This window comes from Bos indicus x Bos taurus, chromosome 25, assembly GCF_003369695.1.
Source record: "Bos indicus x Bos taurus breed Angus x Brahman F1 hybrid chromosome 25, Bos_hybrid_MaternalHap_v2.0, whole genome shotgun sequence".
Classification (NCBI taxonomy): Eukaryota; Metazoa; Chordata; class Mammalia; order Artiodactyla; family Bovidae; genus Bos; species Bos indicus x Bos taurus.
In genome coordinates, this window is record NC_040100.1 from 14218544 (window position 1) to 14230729 (window position 12186).

The 12186-nt window shown below is 48.5% G+C and overlaps 1 protein-coding gene across 2 annotated transcripts in view; it reads right to left on the reverse strand.

Annotated features, from left to right (window-relative positions):
• Nucleotides 1-2661: 2661 nt before the first annotated feature.
• The window catches only part of TMEM248 (transmembrane protein 248), a 42319-nt gene continuing 32794 nt past the window's right edge, over nucleotides 2662-12186 (reverse strand). For both annotated transcript variants that reach the window (XM_027528215.1, XM_027528214.1), the window contains 5 exons: nucleotides 10650-10935; nucleotides 8894-9044; nucleotides 7712-7895; nucleotides 6223-6366; nucleotides 2662-5379 (listed from right to left, as the gene is read on the reverse strand). In XM_027528215.1, coding sequence (XP_027384016.1) covers nucleotides 5359-5379; nucleotides 6223-6366; nucleotides 7712-7895; nucleotides 8894-9044; nucleotides 10650-10935 — 786 coding nt within the window. In that variant the 3' untranslated portion in view covers nucleotides 2662-5358. The remainder of the gene's footprint in view (nucleotides 5380-6222; nucleotides 6367-7711; nucleotides 7896-8893; nucleotides 9045-10649; nucleotides 10936-12186) is intronic.

Here is a 12186-nt window from a genome sequence, read left to right on the forward strand (position 1 = left end):
TACTTTTATCAGTGTACACTCACGATTGCATATGAGTCCTAGCCTCTCCCTCCTCCATCAGAGCTCATGAGGAATGTCAACCTTCACATAGTTCAATGGACCCAATCACTGGTCAAGTTGCCCCATTAACCTTTAACTTTTCCAGTGACCAAAGTAGGGAGGGTGTGAATAGGACAGTAGGCGGGGCTTGTGAGCTCAGCTCTGGTCTTGTTTCTCCCAACTCACCCCCAAGTGCTGGACTCCACGCCTCCACCGCATTCCCTCCATGGAGGGGATCTAAGTAAGCGGGCTGACTCCAGGCCTCCACAACTATAACATCGATCATCTAGCTCTGCTGCTGACTAATTTAAGTCGCTCAGTCATGTCTCTTTGTGGCTCAATAGACTGTAGCCAGACAGACTCCTCTGTCCATGGAATTCACCAGGCAAGAACACTGGAGTGGCTTGCCATTTCCTTCTCCAATGCATGAAAGTGAAAAGTGAAAGGGAAGTTGCTCAGGTTGTCTACTTGAAAGTTACACAGTCGTGTCTGACTCCTAGCGACCCCATGGACTGCAGCCTACCAGGCTCCTCCATCCATGGGATTTCCCAGGCCAGAGTACTTGAGTGGGGTGCCATTGCCTTCTCCATTCAATTAGAAGAAACTAAAAATGTTAAATAGCAGTGCATGTCCTATGTGATAAGCATGGTTTTCGTCTCCTGAAATGTGTTATATACACTTGCTTTGCACATCAGTTCTCATCAGATGATAGGAACCCACTGCAAGGGCAGTACCGCTGTTGACAAAGACTAGAGCTTGGGGGAGATCTCTCCGCTTTGCTAATTCTCACCTACCAAACCAGAGGTGACCCACCAGCCTCGCTCTTGGACAGCCCCGCCTCACACTTCATTATCATGTTTACAGAGCACCATACACTGTTCCACTGTTAACCTGTTCAGTCCTCACTGTATTCAAGTGGCTGCTGTTATCCCTACTTTACAGATGGGGAATGGACACAGAGAGGTTAAACCACTCAGCCTACGTTACACGGCCTGTTGTGAATTGGGGCCGGGGCTCAGACCTGCCACACTGACTCTGATAACACCCTGCGTGGACCAGATGGTGTAGGACATCTCCCTGCATAGACTACGGGGCCGCCCCAGCAGCAGCCTGGCTTGTCCTCTGGTGGGAAGACAGATCCCTGTGGGACTCCATTCTCCACCCATCGTAAGCCAGGGCCCTGGGAGCACAGTCTCTGCCCTCTGCCTGGAATGCCCCAGGCCAGCACTCCCCGCTCTGTGTGACTTCAAAGCGTACCTCTTTTGAAGATGCCTCCTGTGATCACCGCAGCTGAGGCATCACAGCCCTCATCCTCTGTCCCAAGAACCTTTATCTCATCACTAGCTGCCATTAGATCAGAAATATACTTCTGTGTTTATGCACTATCTCCCCCACCAGGAGGCACCCAGAGGCCAAGCATTTTGTCTGTGGGCTGCTGCGCCTCTAGTTCCTAGATGGACGACGGCACTTAAGAACCCCAGAAAAACGTGTTCTTGGGTAAGCAAGAGTCTGGAGTAAAGAGGGTGAGTAACATGAAAAGCAAAACCTAATCTCCTTCCCCCTGGACAAGGCACTGTCAACTTGCCGTCTGTTCTTGCAATGGTCAGACCGCTGCTGTTCCCCCACCAGCAACACCTGGTGTGTTATGAGTGTGGGGCCTTCAGAGGGAAAAACAGATGGGCAGAGGTTTGTTCAAGACCGGAAATAAGCTCACAAGCTGGAATGGACTCCGCAATGCACCTTGGGTCTGTGCATTCACTCTGCTTCTCCCGAAATCTGCAGAGACGGTTCTGTGTGTCTGAGACTCACCAGGACAAGGAGATGCTTACAAAGCACCATGGCTAATGGACTTGTGGACTGGGTCTATGTCAGGTTTTACAGATGATGGGAGAAGGAAGATGCAAGCCCTTATTTTCCAAGGGCTTCTTCACCGTGATGGAGAGGAGACGCCACACCCGAGCCTCCCAGCCCGAGGAGGCAGCAGCAAAGCACCATGCAAAGCACGGTGAGTTGTGCTCCGCCAGCTAGAGAGGGCAGGGCCGGGCGGAGGGGCAGACACGAGCGCCCACTGAGGCAGCCCGCTCCCAACTGGGCACCCGGAGGCCGACCCCTCCCTGCCTGGCACCATCGGGGACTGAGGAAGGGCAGACCCACAGAGCCCCAGCCTACCGGGAGAGGGGAAGAATTCACGTCGGTGAACACACTGCCCTTCACAAATAGCTACAGGTAACTGCAGAGGATGCCTTTCCTGACAAAGCAGGGCTGGCCTGTGTGGTAGCTCTGTACTGGGGAGTCGGGGCTGGCTCCGGTACCTTGGGCGAGAGCACACGGAGAGCGAGTGGGACTGAGACGGTGTCTATAAATCCCGTCCCCGTTCAAACGCTCCTACCGCTCCTCCCGGGCAGGAGTTGGGCAGGACCGCGAGCACTCGTGGTCCGGCACACTAAGGTTCTGTAGTCTGGGGGAGAAGACCTGGGTGCTTGGGAGGAAACCCTGCCCGCCCCTCATCCTGACGACAGCTGACACTTAAGAACAGCTTGCAAAACACACCTACTGACTTATCGTGTATGTTCTTCCCTTAGAAAACACCCAGCAGACAGGAGGAAATGGAGACACAGCAAGTAAATTCAGACATTTTATTCTGGAAAGCACATGTGCACAGTTTCAACACAGAAAATTAACCTGGGAGTGAATGCCGGAACAGATCGGCTACCGACCATCATGCAGCAAGGTGAGTGACACGGACCCGCTGGCCCTCAGAGCCCCACAGTGCCTGCAGGAGGGTGAAAAACCAGGAGGCTGAACCCCTACACTGCCCGAGAGAACGCAACAGAAGTGGCAGGTTCCTAACGACGAGAAAAACTTACAAATAGAATCAAAACTGATTCAAGTCATACAGTGGAAGGACAAAAGGAAAAGGGAAAGAGATCAATATGATCTGAAACAACTGTTTTAATAGTAAGTTGCTGACCTTTTGTTGGACTCCGGTCCAAGATGCCTGAGGACGGGCCAGTGCTTCTGCACGGGGTCACCCCTGGAGGGGAGACAGGCCCTGTCTACGACCCTCTTCTCATCCTGAGGTCCCCCGCCCTCCCAGTGAGGGACAGCGGAGGACAGGGCCTTGTCTGTCAGTGCCCGGGTAGTAACGGGTCCTCTGGACTTGCTGAGGGTCGGTGGACCCAGCACCGCTGGCATCCCCAGCCTTCCTTTGTACACCTGACTGGGTTTCCGTAAGATCTGAGATCACCTGTGAGGGGAGAATGCTGGGTTTAAAGTGTGTTTGTGTCCTGGCCTCGTGACAAGTCATACTGTCCAGGCGTTTTTGGCACTTCCTTTCCTTGTGCCTAACAGAGTCTCTCCTCCCCTGCCAGCAGATGCCAGCCAGTCCCTGTAATTGACACAAGGGTCATTAATATTAGCAACAAGCTGGACCCAACGAACCAGTGAAACTGACTTTTTTCACCTGTCTTCCTTTTATATTACTCTGCCAGTTAATAATCTATTTCTGTAACTCTACTTCCTTGGGATTTTATTAATTCAGTAGCAGCTTCATCTAAAATCTGTTGGTCTTAATGATACTGATGTTTCTAAAGGCCAAGCAAATGGCTTTTTCTCAATCTCATCTTGTAAGTCTCAAAGTCTCTAAAGAGAAAACTAAATTAACTGATTAGCTTATGCATCAGGTAAGCAACTCATATCATTAAAAAAAAAACGGATAGACAAGTCTGATTATTGTGCTTGAAATGTACTAAAAGGGAAAAAAAAGTACTAACATATCAAGTTACTATGATGATTATTTTAATAACCTTCAGTAAAAGCCCACAAATGTTTTCCATTCAAAAATGCCTGGGATTTAAAAAAAAAAAAAACTTGGGATAAAATGTTCTAGGCCAATATATTTCAGACTGCAGGGCTGGTTCTAATTTAGAACTGACTACAGACCTGGAGTTAAGGGAAAGAAGTGCTGGCAGTCACGCCCAAGACTTAACTGCCCTTTTGCTCTATCACTGCTTGGGAGAACTCTCAGAAATCATTAATGACTGTGAGTCAGTAAGGCAAAAAGCTGTGAAGAAAAATGGTAATAACACAAGTGATAAAGGGCTAGAAAAGATGCACAACCATTTTAAAATGAAGATGGCTTGGAAGGAAAAAGGGATAAAAGAAGTAGATTATCAGAATGTTATAAGAAAAAAAAATGCTTTTGGTTTTCCTGATAAATGGCAAATCAGAATCATTTTCCCTCAGATTTCACAGCCAACGTTTTCTTAATGTTGTATCTATAAGTTGCCATTTCCTTCCAAGTATGTTAACTGCATAAAAATGAAACACCTCCCCATAAAACACCAGGGAAAGAAAAATCCACTCCCTCCTCAAAGAAAACAAGAAGCCCTTTCATGACTGTTAGACCGAACCAGCGCCCTCCCTCTCCTTACTGTCATCTGCACTGCAGAAAAGAGAACGGCTCGTTTTCACTCTAGAGCCGTTTGTACTTCATTTTTGAAGCCCTTTGGAGTGAGGAAGCTGTTTCACCTTTTATACCGGAGGTAAGGGACAACAGAGAAGAAAAAGGACAGTGGAGCGCTCTGAGCCAGCTCAACTCAAACAAGACCAGGCTCCTCGCTGTCCACGTGGAAAATGAAACTTTGATCTTTACCAAGTAAGTGACTTTTAAGTATTTAACTTTTTACTCAAGATAAAAGCACAAATCTCTAACTAGAGTAGTAGTAAAATGTGACTATTTTCTCTTCAAAGGGAAAAAGAGGGGGATAAAAAAAAACAACTTAGGTATGTTTCCTTGCAAGCAAAACAGAGAAAAAGGTATTATTGTTGTTACTATAATTATTAAGCCACAGACACATAAAATCCACAAACTGGATTGGGGTGGCTTTGGAAATGCAGTATCATATCAAAGGTGCAGACTGTTTTGAACATTCTGTACAGATCGGGCTGAACAAGAACCAAAGCAAACCTCCCCCACAGCAGTGACACGCCTCGGGCCCCCGGGAAAGACAGCACGGCCTGCTCCGGCAGCGAGGTCGCGAATCCTCTCCGGCGCCGTGTGGGCCATCCCGCTGAGTCCGCGGGTGAGGCTGAAGGGCTCCGGCGGCACCCAGTGCGAAGCACGTGCATCACTGGACCAATTTCTGAATGGACTTTTATAAATATATACAAATCAGTTACAGGCACTTGAAATGTCTTTGGCTGGAATAACCCAACATTGCAAGATAATGTATTCACAGAGTGTCCAGGCCCAGGCTGGCTTCAGCAGGCGATGATTATGGTTCTTTCAGTCTCTCTGGGAAAACGGCAGCTGTGGGATTAGGCGTCTGCCAGAGCCACCTAGGAGACAGCAAGACGGCCAACCAGTCACGCAGTGACAAGCAGGTAACTCAGCCCCACCAGCTCTCCTACTGGGGGCCTGGGCCCAGCCCCGAACCCAGGGAGCCACACGCATGCATCTGCCAGGCAGGGGAACGATTAAACGCTAAAAAGATCAAGCTCATCTAGGAGGTAATGAATAGAAATCAGCTGATCTCATGAAGTGCTGAGCTGAGATGGGGCCAAGTTTCAGCGCTCTGGGAAGTGACCAGCACACAGACCTCAGTGGAACGGAGGCAGCCCTCAGGGTTAGCTGTTCTCCAGTGGGGAACTTTTTTTAAATACAGAATTTTTAAAGTCGTTTTTTTAAAAAATATTTTATTTGGCTGGACCAGGGCTCAATGGCAGCATTTGGGATCTAGTTCCCTGATCAGGGATCGAATACAGACCCCCTGCACTGGGAGTGCAGTCTGAGCCACTGGACTACCAGGGAAGTCCCCAGTACGTAATTTGTTAATGATCTAATTTTCATTTCGCTTGTTTTGTTTTTTGGCCACACGGTGTAGCCTGTGGCATCTTAGTTCCCTGACCAGGACGCTGGAAGGACAGAGTCCAGCAGCAGTTGGGACTTCCCCAGGAAAGTCCCTCCAGTGGGGATGTGAGAACGGTTTACCAAAGACTTGCGTATATGGTTGAAAATGCAACACCATATCATAGGCTGAGGGGCAATGGCTGCTGATAGACAGGAACTAATTTCCCTGGAGAAAAGGAATCACCCACAGTAAGTGGAAATAGGACTAACTGGGACTTTGGTACCCAGAGACCTCCAGAGCAGTCCTGGGCCAGACCCCACCCACCACTCACCTTCTCGGGACAGAATTCAGGATTGCTCTGACGCAGTTTGCTGGGTCTGCCTTTGATAACCGCGTAGCAAAACATCGTGATCACCATCACAAAGAGGAAGTAACTGGTGTGCATGAGGTGCAAGTTTATTAACGAGCGGTCATCCTAAACAAAGAGAACCAGCAGAGACATCCACACTGAGTCACTGAGATTTTAAGGCTGGCTGCCTGCCATCAGGGGGCACAACCTCTAGGCTTGCCTCAGCGTTCCTTCTCACATGGGAACAGAAGGTTCTCCTGTCTTCTCAACGAGGAAAGCCGGAGCTCGTGGTGTTCCAGACACCACCCACACCCTCCCTTCCTAAACCGGTACTCTGCTCAAACCCGCCCCCCCCCCGCCGGAGCCTTTAACCCCTGCCCTTCCCTTTCTGTCTTCTTCTCACAGCCCTCAAGCTGCACAGCTGGCCCCCCAAAGTCTATGTTCCTAACCCCTTGCTACTCCTCCCCAGAGAGGCTGCGGCCTTTCCCCACGTCGACGAGCCCCTGGCTGCAAACGCCAGCCATGACTCACGCCTTTGAGCGCCACAGGCAACTGCCACCAGGCCCGGCCAGCTGTTGAGATCCCAGCCAGGCCTCCACTCCTGTTCCTTCTCACAGCTCCAGGCCTCCTCAGGCTCCATCCCATTTCATGTATCAGGGGGGTAGACCAGTCTTCCTGACACACTGCTTTACAAATTTCCTACAGCCCCAATGCAGGCAGTGCTGGCCTCCTCCTCCGAGATCTAAATGCCTCAGTGAGGCCCAAAGGGCCTTGGGGAACCTGGCCCCTGCCCACCGCACAGTCTCAGCTCCACTGCTCGCTCCTGCAGGCCCTGGTGTTCCAACGCCCACAACTTGATAAAAGTGAGACATAAGGAAAGAGAGGGACGAGGCAAAAAGAAAAGAAATCACCTGGCATGTGCTGACACAAGAGAAGAACATTTACAAAAATTCAGTGCAGTCTTTTAAAAGTGGGCTCCAGTCTGAGGAGCAAACAAAACCAGCAAATCACCCACTAGCTCAGAGGACAGGGCCTCCCCCGTCTTCTCTTTGTAAAGTCAAAGCCCACCCAGGCATCAGTCTCCAGCCAGAGTCCTCTCCTGTTTACATCGGCCTCCCTGGATCCCACACCGTGCACTGCTCCTACCGCCACTAGCCACAGACACTTCAGCGAGGGGCGTGTGCAGGGGGAAGACGGACCAGCCTCCCCGGCAGCCCCTCTGAGTTAGGCACACAGCCGCAATCGATATACAACTGCTGCTGGACAAAGTGGAAAACGAAGAACAGAAGCAATCTCCTTACCCAAAGGGGTGGCGTGTTTCAGCAAGTCTCCAGCCTCCCCCAAGCTGGCCTCCCCACCCGGCTGGAGGTCGAGAATGGCAGGAGCTAAGCTAACCCAAGGAAGGAGGTAAGCGGGGTCTGCTCTAACAGCTGCTGGACACACACAGGCACACAGGCTTCCTCTCACTTACGTCTGGAACAATAACTGTAAGCTTGGGGTTTAAAGCATGGTAGACTTTTCCAATGGCCCCCTTGTAACACCAGAAAGGGTTGTAGTCTTGAGCGTATTTTGTGTTGGCATCCCTGGCCGTGGTGAAGATCTTATACCAGAGCGTGGCGTTGCTGTAGGTGTCAGGAACGCAGTGCGGCGGCTGTCTGCAGGAGAAGGGGGCGAGACACGGCGCTGAGCAGGGCCTCTTGTGGGGAAGGAGAAATCGGAGACAGCTGTATTTTCTTGAGATACGGCCTATTATGTTTTTAGTTCAGTGATTTTTTTTTTTTAATTAATAAACATGACAGAATAAGAACTAGGCACCGACACTTGAGAGTTTGGGTGTTAAGATTTTTGCTTTCGGAATTCAATCCTAGGTCCTCTCACCAGAAAGGAGTTGCTCCCTGTAAGCCCATTTTCTCACATAAGCTAAACTTGCAGTCACCACTGGCATTTCCACACAAACTTCTCCATCAGCTGTTACAACCAACAGCAAATAATGCTGAATTTGGCCTACAGACCTCCAAACATCTAAAACAGATTAATCCCAGGATAATTATTTTAAAAGGACTCACCCTAAGATCCTTAAATAGGCTCCGCCTTGTGTATTTCATGTACTTATAGATCATTACCTCCTTTACAGAGAAAGCAGAGGCAAGAACAGCCTTAAAGGCAAAGCAGTTAACACTGACAGGTGCTCAAAAAAAAAAAAAATGAAGCAGAAGTTTCAGCAACAGTAACTATTTCATGGAAAATAAGGTTCAATTTATACTATCAATTTAAAATATAACTCTTCCTGGATAATAGAAATGAACAAAAAACTGTTCAGAAGCCGTCATTATGGGTCATTCTGGTCACAGGATCAGCTCTTACGCATCCTTCCTGTGGCTTCTTCTACCAACAGGAAAGGGAGTCTAAAACCTGCCAACAACCAGATGCCTTTACAACCTGACTGAAACACTAGCCCTCTGGTATTTATATGCGAGTTCTACCTCAGAAAAGCAAATTAAACGGAAATAATCCTAGAGACAAGTCCCAGCGAGGACAATTCTACAAGGTAACGTGACACCAGCTGTCCTGAGAATCTGCTGCTAAAGCATCCCAGTCAAGTTCACGGTAAACAGCTCCTCACATACATCCGTGGGGGTCAGGGAGCACTTACACGGTGACAGGGAACACGCCGGGGTGAGCTGTGAGGGTCATGCAGGCTGTGAACACCACCTGCTCACAATGCCCGTGAAGGGCACAGTCGTCCGAGCTCCAGGATGTGGGCAGGGTGAAGGTAATGTTTATCTCCTCCTGGGCTTCCCTGCCTGGAAAGAGAAATCAGTGTTTTGGTAAATAAGGCAAGAAATCATACATTTATGATTCTCTGGGATTTGACTGAATCCTGAAATCAAACCCACCCAGGAATCCCATCAACCCAAGGAGGTGGGACCCCTGCCTTTGCGGGGTTTCGGGAATAACAGTGGTTGTTCCGAGCCAGACTCTGAGGCCTGCTCACCGGGCAGACCCATGATGTGGCAAACACAGCCAGGCCGCTTTCGGCCACCGCCTGGAGGGGCCACACCAGGGCCTGGCCATGCCTGGGTGGGAAGGCTGGGGCTGCATGAGTCCTCCCCATTGGCACAGCATGTGTATTACTTCACTTAGTGGACCACTATCCCATGAACAAGACCAAAGAAGTGTTACTGTAACCCTTTCACATATGAGCAGACTGAGGATCAGCAGGTCAGACTCAAGAAAGGTCATGGGACAGGTGAGGGAAAAAGTACAAATGAACACCAAGGTATCAAACATCACAGCAAAAGAAAAGGTCCACCCACTATGTGGAAAACCCAGCCGTTGCCCTTACCGCCTTACACGGGAATGCCTCTCACCAGGAGCAGCCAGTAGGGGCTGCCAGGCACTCCCTTTAAGGACTTTAAAAGGTTCTTGGTAACCAAAGATGATTCTTCTGAGGCCCAAGTCTCTGACACAAAGCCCCTCCTGATTATTCCAGCTTCCACTACTTCTTCAACCTTCTCCTGATTCACCTACAGTCTGTCACGGGTTTAGTACTAGTCCAAGGGCAGCGCTCAATGTCCCACAGGTGTTTAATATTGTTTAACAAGCATTTATACAGCATTTCCTGTCTGCCAGGAACTACTCTTAAGTGCTTGATGAATATTAACTTACGTTATGCTTGTCTCTTTCATATCCCAAAATTGCAGACAGGAGACCAGATCTTGGGCTTTTTCTAATTCCTATCATTTAGCCCAGTGCATTCCAAAAAAACTTAAGACTAACAGCAATATCTGTAGTATGTACTGAAAACTCCAACATGATGAAACAGAATTTAAGCAATCTGTGTTTAACAGACTCACAGATACAGAGAACAGACCTGTGCTTGCCTCTGCTAATCCCCAACTCCCAACCCTCCCCTCCCCTCCAGACTACTGGATAGAACTGATAGACAACCAGGTCCTACTGCACAGAACAGGAAACCACATTCAGTACTGGGACAACCGTAATGGAAAAGAAGATGATGAAGTGTGTGTGTATAACTGAGTCACCTTGCTGTACAGCAGAAATTAACACGACATTGTAAACCAACGATACTTCAATAAAACTTTAAAAATACAAATAAAAAATGTGTATTTAAAAATGTTAAGACCATAAATAGGCCTTATAGTTTCTTCCCAGTCTCCCACTTATAAGCCTTCATTGAGCACCTACTGCATACCAAGCACTTGAGTAAGTGAAGATGTAGTAGAAAGGCTTCCTCCCTGACTTTGTTGGTTCAAACTCGACAAAAGGGAAGACACGCACAAAGACTAAGCAACCGTCTGAGGAGGGACACCGGACACTCTCATACTCTGTGTGGTAACAGCTGTGGCCAGAGAGAGCCTGGGGGAGCTGGCTGCCACTCAACGTACCCGAGAGTCCGATCTGATGCCCGAGGATGGTGGAGTACAGATGGGTGACGTTGCGCGAGTACCCGCCGAAGGGTTTGAGTGGGTCCAGGGTGAGGGTGATGGCTACTGAGATGTTCACTGGGCCCGCATCCTCCAGGGGCTGTGGGGACTGCGTGGACGTCCTGGCCTGGCCGCTGGTCACTGTGCTTTCCGGAGCTGCGGTGTCGTTTGTGAGATGTTTTAACGTTTCATTCTCTGAGACACACAAGTCCAAGTCATTAAACCGCAGGAGAAAAGTATTCCAGTCCTTTGGTAAAACGGAAGAGAAGCAAGGGTGAGACGTCTGAGAGCGCCGCCGGCACAGTGGCACAGTCACAGCCCGCCGTGTGGCGTCACGCAGCAGCGCAACTGTGCCTCCGAGTCAGTGCTTCAGAATGACGCTGAGAGTACAGCCCGCAGCTTCCTGCGTGGGCAGAACTGTGGAATTCCAAACACTCTCACACTCAAAATCTAAAGTATGAACTCTTCATTGGCATGACTATTAAATACGCTGAGTTGAAACAACTCAGGAAAATATGTGAAGAGAAAAAAGGATATTATACTTACAGAAAATCATCTAGCCTCAGAATCAAATTTGAAAAGACGGCTTAGGACTTCCCTGGTAGTCCAGTGGCTAAAACTCTGGGCTCCCAATGCAGGGGGCCCAGGTTCGATCCCTGGTCAGGGAACTAGATCCCACATGCCTCAACTAGGACTCAGCGCAACCAAATAAATAAATATATTAAAAAAAAAAAAAAAAAGAAAAGACGGCTTGAACAAAAGTAGTAAAACATTCAAAGTATTAATCTAAACTCATTTAGCAGTTACAATGAGTTATTTTTATCATTTCATTTTTAATCGGAGGCTAATTGCTTTGCCATGTTGTGCTGGTTTCTGCCATACAAAAGTGTGAATGAGTCCTCAGTATACATATGTCTCCTCCTTCCTAAACCTCCCTCTCACACCCCCCACCCCTCTGGGTACCATTAGCTATTTTTTAAAAATTAAGGCTGCCTTAAAATATTTTCTTAAAAGGTCACTTTTCTACACCGAGCTCTCTCTATTGAGAACATGAAACTGCAGTAAATACTCACCCTGATGTTAATACCTTCTCCCCCTCGTCATGGACCCTGGGTGCCACTTTAGGACAGAAACAATTTCAAAAGGGAGGAGAAAACATGTTCTCATGCTTCTCTTTATATCTGTACTGATGGTTTAAACTATAAACAGTTTTAAAACGGATACCAACATAATAAACTATCCACCAGGGTGTTTTTTCATTTGAGCAGAAACTCAAAGATGAACTCAGGCTAGAATGGCAACAACAAATCAACCTAGGCTGTTGCACACAACTCCTTCCTCCCAAGTAACATTCTCTACAGAAAGCTGCCACGTGTGAAGACAAGCCAAACGACACATCCACTAGCTCTAACGTTAATTACAAATGCCACTCAGGTAATTCCCGAGCGGGCAGGTCCACCTTTACAGCCCAGTTTATCAGTACTGGACATTCAGTAAG